General features: G+C 37.5%; 2 protein-coding genes and 2 pseudogenes across 2 annotated transcripts; all 4 read left to right on the forward strand.

Annotated features, from left to right (window-relative positions):
* Window positions 1–1,658: 1,658 nt before the first annotated feature.
* LOC145222654 (adhesion G-protein coupled receptor D1-like) lies at window positions 1,659–4,314 on the forward strand (annotated as a pseudogene).
* Window positions 4,315–11,462: 7,148 nt separating this feature from the next.
* On the forward strand, window positions 11,463–13,166 carry LOC145222749 (adhesion G-protein coupled receptor D1-like; annotated as a pseudogene).
* Window positions 13,167–15,094: 1,928 nt separating this feature from the next.
* LOC145222833 (uncharacterized) lies at window positions 15,095–15,887 on the forward strand. Its single transcript, XM_080089086.1, has 2 exons — window positions 15,095–15,267; window positions 15,413–15,887. Exons 1-2 carry the CDS (start codon window positions 15,095–15,097, stop codon window positions 15,885–15,887), a joined length of 648 nt encoding a protein of 215 aa, XP_079945212.1.
* A 191-nt stretch (window positions 15,888–16,078) lies between these two features.
* On the forward strand, window positions 16,079–21,751 carry LOC145222918 (uncharacterized). The gene is made up of 10 exons (XM_080089202.1): window positions 16,079–16,268; window positions 17,518–17,625; window positions 17,878–17,922; window positions 18,511–18,618; window positions 18,979–19,014; window positions 19,088–19,543; window positions 19,838–20,550; window positions 20,611–20,836; window positions 20,953–21,423; window positions 21,534–21,751. Exons 1-10 carry the CDS (start codon window positions 16,079–16,081, stop codon window positions 21,749–21,751), a joined length of 2,571 nt encoding a protein of 856 aa, XP_079945328.1.
* The last annotated feature ends 2,421 nt before the right edge of the window (window positions 21,752–24,172 follow it).

The following is a 24,172-nucleotide window of genomic DNA, read 5'->3' on the forward strand; positions in this document are numbered from 1 at the left end:
CAAACACGCTTCTGAAACACGCTTAAACATAATTGCTGCTTGTTTTTTGTTGTTTCCTATTTATTAGCTATTGCTAACAACAATGTTTTCGGTTACCTTTAGGCTGTTGTCAATACAAAAACACAGAGGAACTATGCTTTAACGCATCTGCATATCGCTTGGGTAAGTGTAAAAGATAAAGGGAAAGGTGACGGCTATTAAATGTTACCAATTTTAAAAAAAAATCACTTTAAAACAGTATAACCATAAGAAATTGGTTAAACAGAATCAGTCGGTTTATATAAGGGAATATATTTTAAATACAATTTATTTGAGTCAGGAACTTATGATGTCACTGAGGCGAACCGATACTGATAAACCGACTGATTCTATTTTAACCAAGGATTTTATCGTCTGTTGGTTTTACTGTCTATAGTAGAAAAGGCAAACAGTGATCGTCAGTTTAAGCCCTGCTGTTAATGGTTGTGGTCCATTACTACATCACTTCATGTTTGCCTCGCTGAAAATAAAAGCAACTACCATCACACAATTTTAATTCGGTCTGTGTGTTAATCGACAAACGCATATCACAGGCTGTAGGTACTGTATTGTATAGTTTAACATCACGTACATGCTGAATGTGCTAATAATTAGCACTCACATCACCATCTGCACTATTGGGACCTAACATTTTATTCGAATTACATTATGATAGGTACATAGGTGGATAAGCACATAACAACCAAACTGCTTTAATCGTGTGTTTTATTAGCAGCTAATTGACGCGTGAGAGGCCGTATAGGTTAGTGGCTTTATAGCCTGTTACTTCCAACAAACTGGAGTACCGTTGGATGACTACATTAGCCCATACGGCCTATCTATATTGTATTGTAATTCAGCGTATAGGTCGGAATAATGTACACTGTCTGCAGTTTATCGTTTACTGACTTAAAGCTTATTGAGTTTTACCCTCGATTTTCAGCAAACCGCCGTCCTTTAGGTTGCGATATCCAAAACATTGACAAGTGGAGGTCAGTAAACTGGAACCTCTACCAAACTTTTAAAGTTAAAGCAACAAGGAATGGAAACAGTAAGCAACTTGCAGTGGAGTCAAAACACAACCGATAGTAATCCGTTTTTGTGTGCTCACAAATTTCTCACAAATAAAGTATCACAATTTTAATCAAACGCACAAAAAAATTTAACTAACGCAAAATAAAAATGAATAATTTTTATTTTAATTTTGATGTTTTTCATGTCTGTAATTAAACAACACAAAATTCTAGGTCATCGAATTAAATAACACCAAACACGCATTTTTGTTTTAATTTCTATTGATAAAAAATCCACCTACACATACTTATGACTGTTTCTGACTTTGTTGATACAATGTGAAGCACCAAAATCACCATTTTACTTTTCAGGCATTACGTTCTCTGTGCTACCATGCAATGATAAAGGTAAAAACTGTATGAATTTAGTGCATTGCTGCACAAATTGTTGTAAATTAAAATTTCAGTAATACGAAAAATTAAAATAATGTTCCACTAAGCTAACTAATTAAAAATTATTACTATTTATTTCAAGCTACTTGTCTGACTGAAACTACAACTATAAACCCAACTAACCCAGAAGAGACACAAACTACTCCAACCTTGATGAATTCTCTTTCTTTAACCATGACAGCAACATCTCCAGCAGTGACTCCTACCACCCCAACCTTGACCACTTCGCTTTCTTCAACAATGACAGAAACATCTCCAGCAATGACACAAACTGCCCCAACCATGACCACATCTCTTTTTTCAACAATGACAGCTACAGACCCAGCAGTGACACCAACCACCCCAAACTTGACCACTTCTCTTTTTTCAAACACGGCAGTAACAGCCCCAGCAGTGACACCAACTACTTCAACTATCACCCTAACATCCCTAGCAATAACCCCTACTAATCACAGTATGAACCAAATTAGTTTTACGTGGAATATTACAACTTTCCCAATCTTCAACGAAACTACAGAATCTACCCAGTTTACGGAAGGTAAAGTACTGTTTCGTACTACTATACACTGTTATAGATGTCATCCGCCTACCACTTAAAGAGTAATATATCCCACATAAACATTATGTCTCCGACAGTTATATTTGTAGCAACCACATTAAATTAGGTAACAATAATAACAATGCATGCTGGTTAAATTCCTAAACCCAATATACCACTTATCGAAGACAATTTTGTGTGATAACTTGTCAATGTAATCAATAGTAACAGTTGCCCAAACAAAGGTAGAAGGGAAAACCATTCATCTTTCACTGCTACATCATTTTTTTAGATACTGTACCTTTATTGGTTGATGAAGCGGCTAAACTTAACCCAGCAAATATGGGTGATTTGGAGAAGATCGAAAGTTTACTGCTTGACGTGTCAAGAAAACAAAACCAATCAACGAATATCTTTGAAGATCATGGCAACACTCAATTGTACATCAAACATGTAAGACAGAACCAAACTGAATACAAATCCAGTTTACCTTACAACAAATGGGGTTAGACGACTCGTGGTTGCTGTGTTTGTCTTTAAGATCAACACAACGGAAACTGCACAGACTCAACCTGTCGAATCCAGTTCTCTCGCCACAACCCGGTACATAGCTACATTGAACACAACCTACATCACCATAGTTGGTTGGGACGCGGATAGCTTTCTGTCCTCACGTCGAAAACGATCACCCGCTCAACAAGGAAACAATCAACTACAAGGAAATGTCAACTTCGTTGTACCTCCCACGCCCTTAAAGTATTTCTGCAAGAAAAGTGTAGCGAAAAAGAAACACGAGCCAAACCTGATGATCAACAAACTGGAGCCGATCTGTCTCTTCTTTGACAAAGTTGAACGAAAGTATTCGAATCATGGTTGCGTCACAGTCTCTGATGATATAACAGGCAACGTATTGTGCAAGTGTAATCATCTTACACTTTTCACCGTTCTACTTGCTGTCCAATCCATTACAATACCAAAGGGCGTCAAGGTAAACATTCAGCTGTAACATTTCAAATGACCTTTGTTAGTTGCAAGGCTTTTGTTTTAGGTCACTTCTTACGCCACTGAGTCAGCATCTGTAATGTTTTTGGTCGCTACCATAGTAATCCTCAACAGGTCAAAGCACAATAGAGATCGGGTTCCGGTTCAAATTAGCTTGTCTTTGGCTCTCCTGCTCTTCCACGTTATCAGCATCTCACATGATCTTGCCGTTTTGAATGATGTTGCATGCGTGACGGTGACAGCAGTCAATCATTATCTGTTGCTGTGTTTAGGTGAGTAGAAAACTAGGCCATTTCAACCACAAAACAGTCGTCAAAAAGCTGTCGCTATAAGCGTAAGTTAGTGTAACAAAACTTATTAACTACATCATCAACATAATGTTTCTTTAGGAATGTGGTTCCTGGTAGAGGGAACTCGCCTCTTCATTGCTACTTCGTTTCCAGTGTGGTTCCGAACACGGGATTCATCAAAACGTCTCAAGATCTTTATGCTAGTCGGTTGGTTTCTTCCCGCTTTGATAGTGGGATTGTCCATGGCTGTGGGGTTTCCCTTCGGTTTCTACATGAAGCCCCAACCAATGTACGAACATTGCAACAAATTTATTCCGATTCTGAAGTATGACAGATGCTGGTTGGCCCCTGGTACCCCGATCTTCTACTCAACTGTGGTCGCTCCTCTTGCTCTCGTCCTCCTCATCAACTTTGGAATTGTTCTGAAAACAACACATGTAACGCTGCACTCGAGAAAGATGCGGAACAGAGGAGTGGATCCTGAAACTGCAGATGCATTAAGAGCAGCAAAATCTTTTATCCTACTCTTCCTCATGCTTGGCGGAACTTGGGTTTTAGCTTTCTTTACAGGTGAAATATAAAAACATTCTGTGTTTAAACTTTTTGATCTGTTTTTTTTTTGTACAGAAAGCTCGCTTGACATTTGAATTTGACAACGATTTTTTTAAACTTGCAGGAATTGGGAACCAAATTTCGAACGAGATATTCATGTACATCCACAGCTTGGTGAATGGATCGCAGGGAATCGTCGTCTTTCTGCTGTACTGCGTCATGGATGACGACGTTAGGCAGGAAATTCTGACGTGCAAGCGTACAGCTGAACTCGAGTCTAAGCAACAGGGAAACGAGGCAAGCGCAGAGGGAGGTGAAAGTTCAAACCTACAAGAAGGTTAAAGTTCAGATCTTGAAAAAAGTGAACGCCATAACGTGGAAGGGGAACACTTAGCCATGAACAATTAGTTTTTTGAATCGCTGAATTTTTTAAAACGTTTTTGTTTTCGCCTCCCCGTTTTCTAGTTTAACTGTTATTCGCAAATCCATTAGTTTCATTTAAGCTTTAAAAATCTTGTGTGTGAAAGTTGTAGCAAAATGTTGGAATATGTAGTTGGGCATAATGTGCGATCTACGAAAAGTTTAACTTTAAAGATTTGCAACGTCCCAGTTTTATTCTTTAATTTATTGAACTTTGTGTAACAAATGTATCAGTTTATTGAATCGGAGATATTCTAAGTCTGAATATTAGCACTATTGATTAAAATTAAGGATGATGTAACAAATTTGGTCCCAGATAAAAATTGCATTGAAGTCAGTGATTTTTTTCTTGGATTTTTATTTTGCTTCTATTTTGTATGTTGTATGTTTTTATTATTTTGTTTGTCGATGATGTTTTACTTTGTATTAATGCATTGGTTGACTCATAACTGCGTCACTTTTATCATCGCAACTTTCATGCTTAATGTATTTAGTGTACTGATCCACTCGGCATACTGTACTTTCTGCAAATACCAAACTCCAAATTGTTCTGCAAAACCAAAAAAATTTTCGACTCTTTTTTTCTAACTTTGGCTGCCGGCAAAGAAAGTCGCAGAAAGTCATGTTTTTTGAATTCGACATTTTCGTTTCCTCACATTTGTCGATGCTGTTCTTAACTGTCCCAGGATAATAATTTACGCGTAACAATTTGGTCATCACAACTTTTCATGCGGTGTGCAACTTTTAATTTCAGTTTTTTGGCCAATATTATTCAAAGATATTTGACGTCGACTGGTTAACAACCCCTGGCGTATTAAACACACAAACATATGGTTGGTGATTGCTGTTTATTTTAGTTTGTCACTCAGTTCACATGCGCTCATCTATTGGTATGTTTTTGATTGTGTAGAGCCCACGTTTGAATTCACACGTCACGAGACAACATGTATCCTTTCTATCTCCCGAGTGTTTGTAGCGCCAGTAACCATTAAAATTCGTAAACATTATCAATCAACAACCATTATACGTATTAAGCGTTGTTGTATATGTAGCCTAATAATAAACGCGTGTTGAGTGGTGTTACAAGGCTCCTTTGTCAGTCTACGTGAGGGGTGACAAACACGTGGCACTCGTGCCCATGTGGCACGCAGAGCATTTAAATTTGGCACTCAAGTTTTTTCCAGCATTAAAATGGTAAACTTTATGATTTCTCACCTTACCAACTTTTCGTGCATTTTCAAAATTTTACAAAGAAGTTTACTTGCATTTGACATAAGAGTTTTCTTTGGTGAGTCCTTCTAAGGTTCTATACATATTGGAAGAGTATTTATAACAGACAGTTAGATTAAACAAGCTTCTGTTTCATCTTGGAAAACGGGCTAGGTGAAAAATAGTAGCCTACGAGTGAAAAGCTGGGCTACAAACTATAGTAAAGATTTGGATGTGTAAGGAAGCGCCCAGTGTTTGCCCGGTAAAATATCCCATGTTTGCAAACAAATAAGTTTATCAAACTTTGGCACGCGAGTACTTATTTGAAAACCAAAATTGGCACGGCAGTGTTTTCCAGTTCGCCACCTAGGTGTAGCTACATCTTGTTTTGAAACACAACAAAACCAAAAACAAGAACTGAAGCCCTGAATTGATTTCTGTTTCTAGATGTGTGACTTCTATAAGCAAAATAGAAATGCAAAATCTGAATGTGTACATGCGTTGTATTCATCATGTACAAATTATGCAAGAAAACAATTTATATGGTGACGACATTACCAGTCAAGCGTGCATGTCAAAGTTTACTGAATTTTACGTATGAAGCTGAACATCAATCTTTATTTTTAGGTAGCAGTTAGTGGCATAGTGCTGAAAGTCCTATTTCATTAGAATAGCGATTACTAACAAAAATAATTGACACGCTGCCCGGCGTGGGTGAATGTGATGGGGCTAGCATTAGCGAATGATTGTCTACATACCTCCAAGGTTTCCCAATCTTTCAGGGCGTCCTGGGTTAGAACCATGAGACATTTTTTTATTGTCGATGCATGATACTCTGAAAATGATTTTGCTATATTTTACTGTAACTTATAATTAACGAGGCTTCAAAGGGCTTACGGGTAATCATAAGGCTTAATAACTTCCTTTATACCAGTGGTTCTCGCAATTTTTAAACATGTGGCGCATAAAAGAACTCAAATTTCCTTTCCCGGCACCATTCGCAGTTAAACACAACAAAAGTTGTTTAAGAATGTTAATTAGCAACTTTATTGTGGTGGGTAAGGATGTTTTTCATTACCAATAACAAAAGCAATAACTTTGAAACGTTTTTATACACACCAGTACTTCGTCATAAAGTCCTAAAATACCACAGAATGTTTCCACACTACTGAGCCGCGGCACGCAGTTTGAAAATCACTGCTTTATACAGTAACAATACCCAGCGCACCGTCAAAGCGAAAATTTTTGTAATAACGGAATACTTCCATGCACAATGCATACAGAGAGCTGATTTTCATAAACAACCACATCACGAAAAAAATGTAGTTCCTAAAACTAAAGGCATCTATTGCGTTGCCTGGTCTCAAAAAGTGTGGCCAAATTTGGACAAACAAGAAAGAAAGAAGAATGTGGAATGTAACCTACTTGTTCTTGTGTTTTAAATAACAACAAGCACAGAAACTACAAAACTCAAAAACCAAAGCATATTCCTGACACACCACACAGTATGCGGTTATATTCAGTGCTATGGAAAGTGCAGAGGCCTCAAGGGACGTAAAAAGTGACATTCTGTTTCCTCAAATGTTACCGTGAGTATATATTAATTTAACGATTAGTAATGTCGCTCTGAGGCAACGTTGTACCGAGGACATTAAGCTGATGTAAGTTGCGATGTAATTACAATAATATGAAATGCAAGTCAATTTTTTTTCATGGGATGAAATTTGCAAGAAGAGTAACGTGAATTAATAAGACTCTAGCTGGAAACGGAAATATTTGATGTCCACAAAAACATTTCTATGTTGCGCTATCTTATAATTGGTAGAACCAGCACTGCACGGTGCCCCTATATTACTTTACTTCCCTTCTCGCTTAAATGTTTAGGCACCACCAGCCGAATGACGACTTGTTTCAAAAAAAAATTTGGCACATGGTGGCGCAAGAGGACACAGCAGCAGAGCAAACCTGAGGAAAAGCGATGGCCCGGCGCGCCTGACCCTCATACAGACATAAAAAAACTGATCGGGACCCGGGAGTGAAAAAAAAGCGATTTAAGTAAACTAGTGTAAATTTAGTATCAGCAACTGGCAAGTAAACTTAAATTTAATACTAACCAAACTATCATCGGACCAGAGGTACAGGTACAATAGCAGCGATCAGTATATTCGAAGTTCTGTAAACCAACCACAACATCAAATTCATACAAATCAAACATTTAAAAAACAAAACAAAACAGGAAAGTAAACGTTACACAACAACACTCTGGCAGATGACAGCAAAGTCTAATTCTAATCAAAGGTTTAACTCGATTAACAGTCCAAGATATAGCACTGGTAAAACTAAAAAGAGGATTCGTACCTGGGGCCCTCTTTAAAAAAATATTATCTGAATTTATGTTGAGGTTCATTTTTTAATAAAGTATTTTTACAAACACTTGGCTTAATGGTTTTATGCGCTACGGTCATCAAAACTCTCTGGTTAATCCTTAAAATAATAGATAGAATGAAAGGCACCAAGCTATAAGTCGTATCACATTTCTGAAGTTGAAAAGTTCTCAAAAAAACACAATCATAAAGCGAAATACTTGGATTCAAAACCTAGAGAAAAAAGAAACATGACAAAAACAACACATGGAGTTAATATGTTGTCCGTACAGTCTATAAACACAGGCTTGCATACGGTTTTTGTAGAATAAGGTTTACGAATGTGATTATGTGTACTGTACAGCTTGTACCTTGTCACAGCAAGAATTCATACAGACATTTGTAATGATATGAAGCTGCATGTCTTACCTGGCATCAACGAATCTATGCCGTTTCTGAGATCTTTTGTTGGGTGTGCTTTGTGACACAAGTCTATCGTGTAGGCCTACTGTCTCAGATTTCGCAACAATTTAATAATTATAAGGTTGAGGCCTTAGTTACATCAAAGATATAGAATTAGGTTGTGAGACAGAGTAGTGTCAGAATATGTCGATGTAGTTTTTTTGTAACACAACTTTGCTCAATTTATCTTCGTTATCTTCGCCTATTAATTTGATTTCTCTTGTTTGTTTATTCTGTATTAATTTTTTTAAGCCAGGAACTGTCGGTTATTTGAGTCAGTTGGACAAGAAAGTATACGCAGGACAAAAATGGATGAACGCCGTTGGGTTTTAAAACTCTACTTATGTCTTTTGACCATCGAAATCGTCCAAGGTTTGTTGCAAAGCAATTTGTTGATTACTAGGTGTCTGGGTTTATTTAACATTTTATTATGTCTTGTTGTGCAGGGGAGGAAACAATATGCTTGGGTTACAATAGGGCGTCAGTACGAGATCCACAATTTTGTGCCAACAATACTCTAAAGCTGGTCGACAAACGTTCGACACAAGAACCAGGTAAAAGTAAAGGCAGGTAGTCGCTTATTTTGTGACATTGTTCGATTCTTCAACTAATTAGTAGGTTAGGACGATTACGGATTTAGTTCTTGTTTGTACATTCCATCACTGATTGCTGCAGAGGTTTTAGAAGTATTTTAAATGTTTGTGTAAAAAATACAGACAAAAAAAATCTACTTTATAAAAGAGTTGTAAGAAATTATTCATACAATTTAAACCTTTTAGACTCGTCTTCATTTGCGATTTCCACAAATCATACAGAAGGTAATACAATTTTGACAATAATTTTCCTTGGGTCCAAGTGAATTTTTTTCTTTTTGTTGGCTAGAACATCCTTGTTACTGTCTTTTTTCTTTTACTTGTCATTGCTAACAACACTGTTTTTGGGTTTACTTTAGGCTATTGTAACTACACGTACACAGTGGGACAATGCTTTCTCGCATCTACACATCGCTTGGATAAGTGTAAAAAGTAAAAGTTAAGGTGGCGACTATTCAATAATATCCATTAAAAAATTAAACCAATTTATGTTTGTCCTCGATGTAAATAAAAAAGCAAGGTATTGCATTGTATAGATTTACACTACATTTGTGCATTATGTGCTAATTAGGTTACCTGTTGTGTGCACATAAACCTGGACTATATTATTGTGAATTGATTGCACTGTTACCAAATGTTTTACATTCGCACTGTTTCGGCCTATGAGGTCTCATCAGTGCATGGTGACCAGAGATAGTTCGGATTGGCTAGTCACAAAGCCTGTTACTCCCAACAAACTGGATGCGACCAATCTCATCAACTGCACTGATGACATATTATAGTTCAAAAGAGTGTGCACTCTCCGCCGCTTGTTATTTACTGGTTTGATGCTAATACGTTTTACATTCGACTTCAAGCGAACCGCCGGCCTGGACCTTGCGATATTCAAAACATTGACAAGTGGATGTCAGCTAACTGGAATCTTTATCAAACTTTCAAAGTTACAGCAACAAGAAATGAAAACAGTAAGAAACTTGTAGTGGAGTCATTACACAACTTGTAGTAATTAGCTTTAGTGTGCTCGCAAATTTCTCACAAATAAAGTATCACAAATTTAATGAAATCCAGGAAATATTTTAATCAAACACAAAATAACAAATTATAAAAAATATTCCTGAATTTGAAATTTTTTTTGTAAGTTTTAAACGCTACAAAATTTTACGTCGTTCACCTAAATAATACCCAACATGCATTTTTGTTTCAATTTTTAATGATAAATATCCACTTACACATACTTATGACAGTTTCTGAAATCGTTGATACAATGTGAAGCACCAAAACCACCATTATACTTTTCAGACATTACGTTATCCGTGCTACCATGCAATGATACAGGTAGAAACCTTATGAATTTAGTGCATTGTTATACAAATTGTTGTAAATTAAATTTTCAGTTCCCCTCCAAAATTAAAATGATATTCCACTAAGCTAACTAATTGAAAATTATTACTATTTATTTCAAGCAACTTGTCTGACTGAAACTACAACTACAAACCCAACTACTCCAGCGGAGACCCAAACTACCCCAACCTTGACCACATCTCTTTCTTCAACCACGACAGCAACATCAGCAGCAATGGCACAAACCACCCCCAACTTGACCACTTCTCTTTCTTCAACCACGACAGCAACATCACCAGCAATGACACCAACTAACTCAGGTATGACCCCTGCAATACTATACACACTATGAACCAAAATCGTTCTGCGTGAAATATTACAACTTCTAATCTTCAACGGAAGAACAGAAACTACCCAGTTTACACAGACGAAAGATAAATCACTGTTTCGTACTATTACACATTGTTATACATTTATTCCGCTTACCAGAGCAAATTATCCCAAATTTACTTTACCTCTCCGACAGTAATATTTGTAACAAACACATTGACTAAGGCAGTGGTTCTTAACCGGTGGGAAATTTCCCACTAGTGGGAAATTTAATGTTTTCGGAGGGAAATTATGTAAGCTTGAAAAGAGCAAACTTGGGCTCGATGATCGAAACCGGCTTTGAATTAACCGTTGAAAGATACATTACTAAAACTTTTCTGCAACAACATGTAAGATTGATTTAACCAAGGTTTACAAGACACATACAAATCCAAAGGCCGTTTGTTACATCACAGACAAGACTGAAACCATCAATTACTTTGCTGTTGTGCACTTATAAAAGCCTTTCCTTTGTTGATTGTGATGCAATAAATGACTTATGCAAGCATAGCAGACTCTTCAGTATTCCAAAAACGTTTAATATCTCACAGAAGCACTATTTAAGCTAAATAAGATTGCAGTATACCTTTAGGGTCCAGACCAAAGCGCTCCACAAAATTATTTCATTTAAAGAATATTTTTTTTGTTAACGTAGGGCACAAAACATGTTTATAAAAATAACAGAGGGGGAAATTCGAAGTTGGTGATTGACTTTAGTGGGAAACCACACCAAGAAGGTTAAGAACCACTGCACTAAGGCAACAATAACAATGCATGACATTCTCAAATACAAAATCTCAATTATCCAGGGCAATTTTCTGTCTAAGTCAATGTAATCAATGGCCAAAAAGTCCGAAAAGAGGAAGAAGATAAAACGTTTATACTTCAGTGTCACTTCATTTTTCGGTACTGCGACTTCATTGGTTGATAAGGCGGCTAAACTGAACCCAGCAAATGTGGGTGATTTGGAGAAGATCGAAAGTATGCTACTAGACGTGTCAAGGAAAATAAGCGACTCACAAAATATCTTTGAAGATCATGGCAACACTCAATTGTACATCGAACATGTAGAACACAACAAAAGCGAATACAAATCCAGTGTGACGCTTGGATCATCTCACGTTAACTTTAACTTACAAACAACAGGGGTTAGACGACTTGTGGTTGCTGTGTTTGTCTTTGAGATCAATACCACAGAAACTGCACAGACACATCGTGTCGAGTCCGGTTCTCTCGCCACAACCCGGTACATAGCAACGTTGAACACAACCTACATCACCATAGTTGGTTGGGACGCGGATAGCTTTCTGTCCTCAAACCGAAAACGATCAACCGCCGAACAAGGAAACAATCAACTGCCAGGAAATGTTAACTTCGTTGTCCCTCCCACTCCCTTAAAGTATTTCTGCAAGGAAATTGTAGCGAAAAAGAAACACGAGTCAAACCTGATGATCAACCAACTGGAGCCAATCTGTCTCTTCTTTGATAGAGTGGAACGAAAGTACTCGAATCATGGTTGCGTCACCGTCTCTGAAAACATAACAGGCAACGTCACTTGAGAGTGCAACCATCTCACCCTTTTCACAGTTCTACTTTCTGTCCAATCCACCACAATGCCAAAAGGCGTCAAGGTAAACATTCAGCTGTAACATTTCAAATAACGTTTGGTGATTATGAGGCTTTTGTTTTTAGGTCACATCTTACGCCACTGAGTCAGCATCTATCATGTTTCTGGTCGACACAATAATAATTCTCTACAAGTCAAAACACAATGGAGATCGGGTTCCGGTTCAAATCAGCTTGTCTCTGGCTCTTCTGCTCTTTCACGTTATCAACATATCTCATGATCTTCTTGAATGAGGTTACATGCGTGACTGCGACAGCAGTCAATCAATATCTGTTGCTGTGTTCAGGTGAGTAAAACTATGTCACTTCAGACATAAAACAGTCGTAAAAAAGCTGTCGCTGGGCGTAACTAAGCGAAACAACACTTAAGTGACCAGTATTGCTATCCACGTCATCAACATGATATTTCTTCCAGGAATGTGGTTCCTGGTGGAAGGAATTCGTCTCTTCATTGCTACTTCGTTTCCAGTATGGTTCCGAACACAGGATTCATCAAAGTGTTTTAAGATCTTCATGATGATTGGTTGGATTCTTCCCGCTTTTATAGTGGGCTTGTCCATGGCTGTGGGGTTTCCCCTCGGTTTCACATGAAGTACCAGCCAATGTACGAACATTGCAATAAATATATTCCGATTCTTAAGTATGACAGATGCTGGTTGACTCATGGTACTCCCATCTTCTACGCAACGGTGGTCGCTCCTCTCGCTCTCGTCCTCCTCATAAACTTTGGAATCATTCTGAAGACAACACATGTAACGCTGCACTCCAAAAAGAGGCGCAACAGAGGAGAAGATCCTGGAACTGCAGATGCATTAAGAGCAGCAAAATCTTTCATATTGCTCTTCATCATGCTTGGCGGAACTTGGGTTTTGCCTTTTTTCACCGGTGAAATATATTCTGAGTTTCGTATTCTGTAAAATGTAATCTCTTTTTTTATTGTAGTGAAAGCTCGCTTAAGATTTCACTCTATCTATGCGATTTTATTCTGTACGTATAGTGATAATAAACGCTTGTGGTGTGTTTTTGCGACACGGAATTAAAAGCTGCGAAAAAAACTACTGTATTAATCCAAAATCGTTAACAAACTAAATTTAACACCATTTGAAAGACAAACAAATATATTCGCACCACTGGTTAATCAAGATAGAACGCACAGCACCTTCTATGAGAGAGAAGTCTAATAACTATTGGATTCACAAAATCAGAACACTATGGAAAAAACAATGTCAAGTTCCTGTTAAAAGTAGCATATAGTCATACTTAGCTATATTAACAAAGGTGCAAGGGACCAATAATAACTTCCTTTACACAGTAACTATAGCCAATGTACAGTCAAAAATGATATGTGTGTATTAATGAAATGTTTTTTATGCACGATACATGGCATCACTCCATTTGTGTACATGGCTTTTCACCAGCAATGTTATTTCTTACGCATTGTCGAGAGTTTTTATGACACGGAAATAAAAGCTGCAAAAAAACTACTACTGTATCAATCAAAAACCATGAAAATGAAATAATCCTTACAACATTTAAAAGATAAACAAATATCATTGCACCACAGATTAATCAAGATAAAACGCAAAGCACCTTTCATAATAGAGTACTTTGAGAACTAGGTTGCATAAAATTAAAACACTAGAGGAAACAAAAATGTCCAATGTCAAGACACATCAAGCAAGTAAAATCTGGCATATTGTTCCCATGGCTTTCGGTGAATGTTTATGTCGCCCTCAAGGATGTCATTTTCGGACATTTCTTGTCAAAATCATCAAAACTAAGAGGTTGAGTTGTCGTTAGGGCACATAACGATGTAATAACAATGTTTTGAAAACAACATTGCATGAAACTTCCCCGCGACATCAACACGATAAATCACTTAAGTTAACCAAGCTTACCAGCTATAAAAAAACAAATATTTTACGTGCTCTAGATATGTCTGTCGACTTGGTAAAAAAACATACACATATCATTTGATCAAAAGAATGCAAAGAACAAGCGCAGTTAGTATGTCTTGTTGTTGTTGTTTTTTCTTTTTATCTCGGTGTTGTCACGGGTGGATCACGAAGCAAATCAGCCAATTTACGCACACTTCCAGTCGCGACATGAAAAGCAACTATTGTCCTGGTATGTAGAGGATATCTTCCTTCTGTAGCACACATGGACTGCCCACTGCAACGTGTTCGCAGCTGCGAAGGCGCAGACTTAATAAAGAGAAAGAAATCGCAAGAAAAACACCAGATGCACACGAAAAGGCAGAAAAGTTCATACTGGAAAATAAAATAAATCAAAAGAGCTGCTTAGAAGGTAATTCGTTTTATCAGCGATGTGTCCAAAGGAAGTTGCACTTTTTTAACTTGGTAGAAAGGCGATTTATTGTTCCCACACAGCACAGCATAGTGATCGGTATATTACCGTACATTACCGTGCATTACCATACATTTTATACCCGTACATCTTAGAAGGGTTAGTAAAACGCGTCTCATCTCGCTTAATTCTTCAGGCACCAACAGCCGAATGACAACTGGTTTATAAACACAATATTGACAGATGGTGGCGCACGAGATTACAGCAGAAGGTCAAACCTGAGGCAAAGCCATTGATGCAAAGAGTGTAAATTGAGTATCAGAAACGGGCAAGAAATCTGAAGTTTCCTACGGACCAGGGGTACAGCTACAATATAATCTCACCAAAAAACGTTCATACTCTAAAATCTTACAAAAAAGAAAACTAAATTACATACATAACTCATGGGAGAACGACAGCGAAGTCCAATTCTAATCATGATTAAAATGATTAACAGTCCAAGAGCAGGTTATTCACACACGTGTTTACCCATTCAGTCATGTACAGTTCAGACATTATATTTAGGCATCTGACAAGGACAGGAAAGAGCTCTGGGGTACCAATTAAGGACAAAACACTTCTAACCGAGGAAGAACAAAACACGGAATGCACTGATTGCTATGCAACTTATGTTGGAAAATACAGACTGTACCATCTGATTGGAAAAAAGGAGTAATTGTGAAACTTCCGAAAAAGGGAAATCTAGGCATTTGTGGAAACCCCTGTTTGTCAACTTCATTGACTTCAGGAAGGCATTTGATAGCATGCACCGCAACACTGTATGACAGTAGCGCCACAAATATGGTGTTCCTTCCAGGTTCATAGATACGTTTAAAAACAAGTACGAAAGATCAAGCTGCTGCGTCAAAGTTCAATCGGAAAACACAGAGTTCTTTAGAATTAACACAGGTAGCAAGTTCGGCATCTCATGGACAAACCACAAGCACCTTACAGTCCTCGATTTAGCAGATGACATTGCCTTGCTCGCAAAGTCGATGACAGATCTCCAAGAAAAAAACAACTCATTGGCCAAAAATGCAGCAACAGCCGGTCTAACCATTAACGACAAGACTAAGTTACTTCGAGTCGGAGGGGAAATTCAATCTGACGTACATTTAACCATCAATGGAATTGAGCCCATTAACAACACCACAAGCTTTATCTACCTGGTCAGTGTGTCCACAGCAGATGCTCATGTGACGGCAGACATAAATGCCCGCATCGGAAAAGCTGCTTCTGCTTTTAGAAGGCTGAACACGATTTGGTCAAGCTCCAAAGTTTCTAATGTGTAAAGATCAAACTGTGCCAGTCCATTGTAATGCCCAGCGTTCTATATGCCAGACCTGGAAAATGACAGTCAACCTGAAAAAACAACAACACACAAACGCCTTCCACCAGCGTTGTCTCAAAAGACTTTAAATATTACATACAAAGACCACATTACAAATGATGAGGTGTACCGAATTAGTGGCACAGAGCCTCTATGTACCATCGCGTTAACACGGAGATTCAGACTTGCGGGGCATGTGTTACATACGTCAGACGAACGGGCTCCGATAATCGCTATGAGTTGGACACCGCAAGGGAAAAGAAAAAGAGGAAGGCCAAAGCTTACCTGAAGCGAGAATTTCCGCAGAAATCTGAAAATGAGAGGGTTAAACATGGAGATAGAGGTCGTCACAAAAGACAGAAAAAAGTGGAACAATCTTGCTGCCCAATACGTCCAAGAGCGCGGGAAACTATAATATAATAATAATATAATTCCCTGACTAAGCCTCAAACTGATGAACTTAATAATTTGGATAAAAATTTCCAAGCTACAAGTCGTATTACACCTTTGTAAACTGGGAAGTACTTATGTCGTAAACCAAGCGAACCTAAAACAATGAAACTGGACAAAAACAACACATGCATTCCATATGCTGTCCACATAAACTTAATATTGCGTGTAGAAAAAAGTTTAAGAAAGTCATTTATGTCTACTCTACCGATCTTGTCATAGAAAGAAGCCTTACATATATTTGACGAGTATTTGGTATTGTGTACAATCGACAACTTTGCCTTAATTTGTCAGTGCAAGACAATATCAGGCTTTTAGATAATGTCTAGGACAAGCAAAAGCGTTACCAATTTTGAAAAACTATTAGCCAGTTTTTACAGAATAAGGTTCATTTTACTGGTTGTATTTAAGTGTTGGTAAAAAATTAAAATGGTGTATTATTAAGATGACATCACAGAAGTGACGCAAAAGGTCGTATGTTCGTACATAGCAGTCACATGTAGATCGATGGAAACGAAGAGACAAGAAAACATGTATCAGCTCTCACCATGAACTACATCCTGTAATAATGCACGAAACACAGTACCTGTTCCGTTTATAATACTCCATGCTGAACAAGAATATTTTTCGCCCTGCACAATGATGTTTAGCTGGGTGTCTTACGTGGTAACCAACTAGTATATTTCTAAGCTCGTTTGTTGGGTGTGCTTCTTTACATTAGTGGATTTGTGGCTTGTCCCAGTACTGTAACTGAAATATCTAATAACAGTGTAATAATTGTAAGGTTGGGCCCTTGGTTACAAAACGCAAATGTGGAATTGGGTAGTTAGACAGAGTATTGTTAGTATATGTCGATTTAGTTTTAGTAACAGAAGTTTATTCTAGAGTTACCTGGTTATATACAAATATAGATTTGATATCTCTCGTTTTTTATCGGTTTCTCATGAAGTAGGCTATCTCAGGTCAGTGAGATAACAGAATATATTCAAAGCAAGATTGTAACAAAAATGGATGGAGGTTGCGTTTTTAAACTTTACGTTTGTATCTCGATCATCAAACTCGTTCAAGGTTTGTTGCAAAGTATTTTGTTCTTTACTGGGTGATTGGATTTATTTTGCGGTGAATTATGCATTGTTGTACAGGGGTGGAAACAGTATACGTGGGTTTAAATAGTTCGTTTGTAGAAGAACCACAACCTTGTGTCAACAATACTCTGAAACTGGTCGACAATCGTTCGAATCAGGAACCAGGTAAATTCATTTTGCTTTTGGAAAAGTAAAACCAGATAGTTGCTTATTTTAGGAAACTTGTCTGCTTCTTTAACAAATTAGTAGGTTAGGACGATTACGGATTCAGTTCTTATTTTTTACATTCCAGCACTTAATGCTGAATAATTTTTAAAAATATTTTAAAAGTTTATGTAAAAAATACAGATAAAAACTAAAGAAACTTAAATTGATAAAAGAGTTGCAAGTAGTTATTCTTACAATTAAAACTTTTAGACTCGACTTTATTCGCAACTTCAGCATATTATAACGAAGCAGGAGGTATGTTGAATTGTGTGCTGGAACATCCTTGTTTTGTTCTTTTCATTTGCTTGTGATTGCTAACAACATTGTTTTTGGAATAACTTTAGTCGGTTGTCGATACACATACACAGAGGGACAATGCTTTATCGCATCTACACATCGCTTGAGTAAGTGTACAAAGTAAAAGTACTGAGTTATGTTTGCCTCGTTGCGAAAAAAGCAACCAGTATCACAGAATGTTGGTTCGGTTCGTCATTAGGCGACAAACGCATATAATTTAACACAGGCTGTACAGGAATTGCATTGTACATATTCACACTACATTTGTGCATTATGTGCCATTTAGTTTACTTGTTATGTGCACATCAACCTATCCACAATATTATTGTAAATTGAATACACTGTTGTTATCAAAAGTTTAACATTCGCACTGTTTCGGCCTATAAGGTCTCATCAGTGAAGATGTGCCATTTGATGGTTACAATAACCAATACGCCCTCTTCTATCAACTGGAATGATGACATATTATAGGTCGAAACTGTGTGCACTGACAGAAGCTTATTATTTAATGGCCTAATGCTTTTATGTTTTACATTCGACTTTTAGCAAACCGCCGTCCTGGAAATTGCGATATCCAAAACATTGACAAGTGGATGTCAGTAAACTGGAATCTCTACCAAACTTTTAAAGTTAAAGCAACAATAAATGGAAACAGTAAGCAACTTGCAGTGGAGTCATTACACAACCGATAGTAATTCGCTTTGTTATGATCACAAATAAATTATCACAAATTTTATCAAACGCACGAAATATTTTAGTCAAACCCACAATAAAAATGAATAACAAATATTTTTAATTATGACATTTCTTGATGTAAGTTATCAAACACCGCAAAATTCGCGGTCATTTACTCAAATAATAACCAACACACAGTTATGTTTTATTTTCTAATAATAAAAGTCTACCTACACATCGTTAATGCAGTTTCAGAAATTGTTCATGCAATGTGAATCACCAAAACCAGCGCACTGGTAATCATCGTTAGTTTACATATTACAACATTATACTTTTCAGAAATTACATTCTCTGTGCTACCATGCAATGATACAGGTAAAAAACTTAAAAAAATAAAATGATGTTTCACTAAAATAACTAATAAAAAATTATTACTATTTATTTCAAGCTACTTGTCTGACTGAAACTACAACTATAAACCCAACTAACCCAGAAGAGACACAAACTACTCCAACGTTGATCAATTCTCTTTCTTCAACCATGACAGCAACATCCCCACCAGTGACTCCTACCACCCAAACCTTGACCACTTCTCTTTCTTCAACAATGACAGCAACATCTCCAGCAATGACACAAACTGCCTCAACCATGACCACATCTCTTTCTTCAACAATGACAGCTACAGACCCAGCAGTGACACCAACCACCCCAACCTTGACCACTTTTCTTTTTTCAAACACGACAGTAACAGCCCAAGCAGTGACACCAACTACTTCAACTATCACCCTAACATCCCAAGCAATAACCCCTACTAACCACACTATGAACGAACATAGTTCTACGTCGAATATTACAACTTTTCCAATGTTCAACGAACCAACAAAAACTACCCAGTTTAGGAAAGGTAAAGCACTGTTTCGTACTACTACACACTGTTATAGATTTCACCCGCCTACCATTTAAAAAGTAATATATCACACATAAACATTATGTCTCCGACAGTTATATTTGTAACAATCACATTAAATTAGGTAACAATAACAATGCATGCTGGTAACATTTCTAAACCCAATATATCACTTATCGAAGACAATGTTCTGTGATAACTTGTCAATGTAACCTATGGTAAAAGTTGCCCAGACAGAGGTCGAAGGGAAAACCATTTATCCTTCACAATCTTTAGATACTGAATGTTTAGTGGTTGATGAAGCGGCTAAACTGAACCCAGCAAATGTGGGTGATTTGGAAAAGATCGAAAGTTTACTGCTTGACGTGTCAAGAAAACAAAACCAATCCACGAATATCTTTGCAGATCATGGCAACACTCAATTGTACATCAAACATATAAGACAGAACCAAAGTGAATACAAATCCATTTTACCGCTTGCTGGATCATCTCACGTCAAACTTAACTTACAAACAAATGCGGTTAGACGACTCGTGGTTGCTGTGTTTGTCTTTAAGATCAACACAACAGTAAATGCACAGACTCAACCTGTTGAATCCGGTTTTCTCGCCACCACGCAGTACATAGCTACGTTGAACACAACCTACATCACCATAGTTGGTTGGGACGCGGATAGCTTTCTGTCCTCACGCCGAAAACGATCAACCGCCGAACAAGGAAACAATCAACTGCCAGGAAATGTCAACTTCGTTGTACCTCCCACGCCCTTAAAGTATTTCTGCAAGAAAATTGTAGCAAAAAAGGAACACGAGCCAAACCTGATGATCAACAAACTGGAACCAATCTGTCTTTTCTTCGACAAAGTTGAACGAAAGTATTCGAATCATGGTTGCGTCACAGTCTCTGATGACATAACAGGCAACGTATTGTGCAAGTGTAATCATCTTACACTTTTCACCGTTCTACTTGCTGTCCAATCCACTACAATACCAAGGGGCGTCAAGGTAAACATTCAGCTGCAACATTTCAAATGACCTTTGGTTGTTACAAGGCTTTTGTTTTAGGTCACCTCTTACGCCACTGTGTCAGCATCTATCATGTTTCTGGTCGCCACCATAGTAATCCTCTACAGGTCAAAGCACAATGGAGATCGGGTTCCGGTTCAAATCAGCTTGTCTCTGGCTCTTCTGCTCTTTAACGCTGTCAACATCTCACATGATCTTGCCGTCTTGAATGATGTTACATGCGTGACGGTGACAGCAGTCAATCATTATCTGTTGCTGTGTTTAGGTGAGTAGAAAACTAGGTCATTTAAACCACAAAACAGTCGCCAAAAAGCTGTCGCTGGGCGTAACTTAGTGTAACAAAACTTATTACCTACATCATCAACATAATGTTTCTTTTAGGAATGTGGCTCCTGGTAGAGGGAACTCGCCTCTTCATTGCTACTTCGTTTCCAGTATGGTTCCGAACACAGGATTCATCAAAACGTCTCAAGATCTTCATGCGGATTGGTTGGATTCTTCCCGCTTTGATAGTGGGATTGTCCATGGCTGTGGGGTTTCCCCTCGGTTTCTACATGAAGCCCCAACCAATGTACGAACATTGCAACAAATTTATTCCGATTCTCAAGTATGACAGATGCTGGTTGGCCCCTGGTACCCCGATCTTCTACGCAACTGTGGTCGCTCCTCTTGCTCTCGTCCTTCTCATAAACTTTGGAATCATTCTGAAGACAACACATGTAACGCTGCACTCCAGAATGATGCGCAACAGAGGAGAATATCCTGAAACTGCAGATGCATTAAGAGCAGCAAAATCTTTTATCCTACTCTTCCTCATGCTTGGCGGAACTTGGGTTTTGGCTTTCTTTACAGGTGAGATATAAAAACATTCTGTGTTTAAAGTTTTTGATCTGTTTTTTTTTTCAAAGTACAGAAAGCTCGCTTGACATTTGAATTTGACAACGATTTTTTTAAACTTGCAGGGATTGGGAACCAGATTTCGAACGAGGTATTCATGTACATCCACAGCTTGGTGAATGGATCGCAGGGAATCGTCGTCTTTCTGCTGTACTGCGTCATGGATGACGACGTTAGGCAGGAAATTCTGACGTGCAAGCGTACAGCTGAACTCGGGTCTAAGCAACAGGAAAACGGGGCAAGCGCAGAAGGAGGTGAAAGTTCAAACCTACAAGAAGCTTAAAGTTCAGATGTTCAAAAAAGTGAACGTCATAACGTGGAAGGGGAACACTTAGCCATGAGATTAATTCAAACAATTAGTTTTTTGAATCGCTGACATTTTAAAACGTTTTTGTTTTCGTCTCGCCTTTTTCTACTTTAACCGTTTTTCGCAAATCCATCAGTTTCATTTAAGCTTTAAAAATTGTGGATGTGAAAGTTGTAGCAAAATTATTGGAATATCTAGTTGGGCATAATGTGCGATCTACGAAAAGTGTAATTTTAAAATGTGGCAACGTCACAGTTTTATTCTTTAATTTATTGAAATTTGTGTAACAAATGAATCAGTTTATTGAATCGGAGATATTCTAAGTCTGAATACTAGAATGGTGGCTTTCTGATATACTTCCATTTTATATATTCTATACGATATTTACCAATTTACTATACACATCATTTGATCTACACATATGATTGTTTTTGTAAACAAAAACTAATGGGTCCCCACACGCGTGTTTGTGCGGATTTACGGTAAACAAATGTTGCGGTGATTTTTAAATTCTTAAGAACAAATTTTTAGAAAGCGTTAACCCAACAATGAAAAATTTTGTTGTATTTTTTTGCACTATTATTGTCGTATAATTACAAAAGCATTAAAAAAGAACGAAACAAATACTTTCAATTTAATCTCTTGCTTTGACCCAGATATTGTCGTCCAAGGTCGGGTTTTAAACACAATTTTTTTCTAGAAAGCTGTAACAGTTGTGTTACAGACAATTAAAATACGATTTGCTGCAAGTGTATACATAACTTTTCATTTAACTTTGTTTCGCAAAACGAGTTTTTCATTTAACTTTGTTTCGCAAAACGAGTACCATTGACCTGTAGTAACCTTTAGGGTGCACACACCAAACGACTGTTTGACCTTTTGACACCGTTTTCAATAGCACGCCGTCCTTGGTGTTCAACAACACCGTTTGACCTAATTTATATACGCCTTGAGTATTTGATTCAAAAAAAAACAAAAAACGCTACGTTATGGCGAAAGAAAGTTCTGAACTGTGTTAGTAATACCTACTAATTGACCTTAAGTAACCCGTGGTCATGCAGCGGCCAACCTAACAACGAGCATTTAAAAAACTTTTATCTTGCAAAAAAGTCAAGTTTATTTTTTCATATTTAGTTTGTTTAACAAAGTTTTGCTTGACATTATACGAAACCGAAGCACGCTTATTAGGTTTAAATCGCGTCATATGTGTGAAACCTTTGCCAAAACTGAAAATGTGAGTGATAACTTAATAAAACGACATAGCATTGCTGTGCAAAACAGCTGATTTCTAATCACCGAAACGACGTCTCGTAAAACGTCTGTCCGACGTCAAGCTGAGCCCTCCCGCTCTGCCCTATTATTCGTAAACGTACTCTCTTGGGACTTCTGCCTACAGTGTCTTTCTTGACCAAACGAGCGTTAGACACATTTACGTTTCGGGGGTCTGTGGGTGTGTCGCTGGGTCGTTCGGGGTCAAACTTCAGGTGGATCAAGTTCAGATTAATATCTAACATATGTCCAAATTTGAATAAATTTGAAGCACTCTTTCTTTACTAAACGACCGTTACAAACCAGCGTTAAAAATTTTACGTTTCGGGGGCCTGTGGGTGAACCGCTGGGTAATTTGGGGTCAAACTTCTGGTTGACCAAGTTTGAATTACTATCTAACATATGTCCAAATTTCAATAAATTTGAAGTACGCTTTCTTCACTAAACGAGCGTTACAGACCAGCGTTAAAAATTTTACGTTTCGGGGGCCTGTGGGTGAACCGCTGGGTAATTTGGGGTCAAACTTCACGTGGACCAAGTTTGGATTAATATCTAACATATGTCCAAATTTGAATAAATTTGAAGCACTCTTTCTTGACCAAACGAGCGTTACAAACCAGCGTTAGACAGAAAAAAGAAAAAAGAAAAAAGAAAAAAGAAAAAAAGAAAAAAAGAAAAAAAGAAAAAAAAAATACGGACAAAAACAATATGTGTCCCCTTCAGGGAAGGGGACCCATAATTAGCATTTTTGATTAAAATTAAGGATGTTGTAACAATTTTTATGGCGGGTAAAAAAAATTGCATTAAGTCAGTAATTTTTTTTTGCTTTTATTTCGTATGCTGTAGGTTTTCTTATTCTCACGTTTGTTCATGATGTCTTACTCTGTATTAATGCATTGGATAGCTCATAACTGCGTTAACTTTATCATCACAACTTTTATGCTTTATGTGTGTGGTGTTCTGAGCCTCTCGGCATACTGTAGTTTCTGCAACAACAACTTTTTGATCCAAATTTTGATTGTTTCTTTTAAATTTGGTCCCCGGTAAAGAAAGTCGCAGTAAGCCATGTTTCTTGAAGTCGACATTTTCATTTCCTCACGTGTGTCGATGTTGTTTTCACTGTCTCGT

Source organism: Phallusia mammillata, chromosome 1 (assembly GCF_965637545.1).
Source record: "Phallusia mammillata chromosome 1, kaPhaMamm4.hap1.1, whole genome shotgun sequence".
Lineage (NCBI taxonomy): Eukaryota > Metazoa > Chordata > Ascidiacea > Phlebobranchia > Ascidiidae > Phallusia > Phallusia mammillata.

Bases quoted from the DNA above. Each gene is read 5' to 3' on its own strand.
- LOC145222918 (XM_080089202.1), top strand. From the start codon at position 16,079: ATGTACCATCGCGTTAACACGGAGATTCAGACTTGCGGGGCATGTGTT. The intron at 16,269-17,517 runs GTCGTCACAAAA...ATTGTTGTACAG, and splicing joins GGTTAAACATGGAGATAGAG to GGGTGGAAACAGTATACGTG. The intron at 20,837-20,952 runs GTGAGTAGAAAA...TGTTTCTTTTAG, and splicing joins TTATCTGTTGCTGTGTTTAG to GAATGTGGCTCCTGGTAGAG.
- LOC145222833 (XM_080089086.1), top strand. From the start codon at position 15,095: ATGTACAGTTCAGACATTATATTTAGGCATCTGACAAGGACAGGAAAG. The intron at 15,268-15,412 runs GTAATTGTGAAA...TGTTCCTTCCAG, and splicing joins CATCTGATTGGAAAAAAGGA to GTTCATAGATACGTTTAAAA.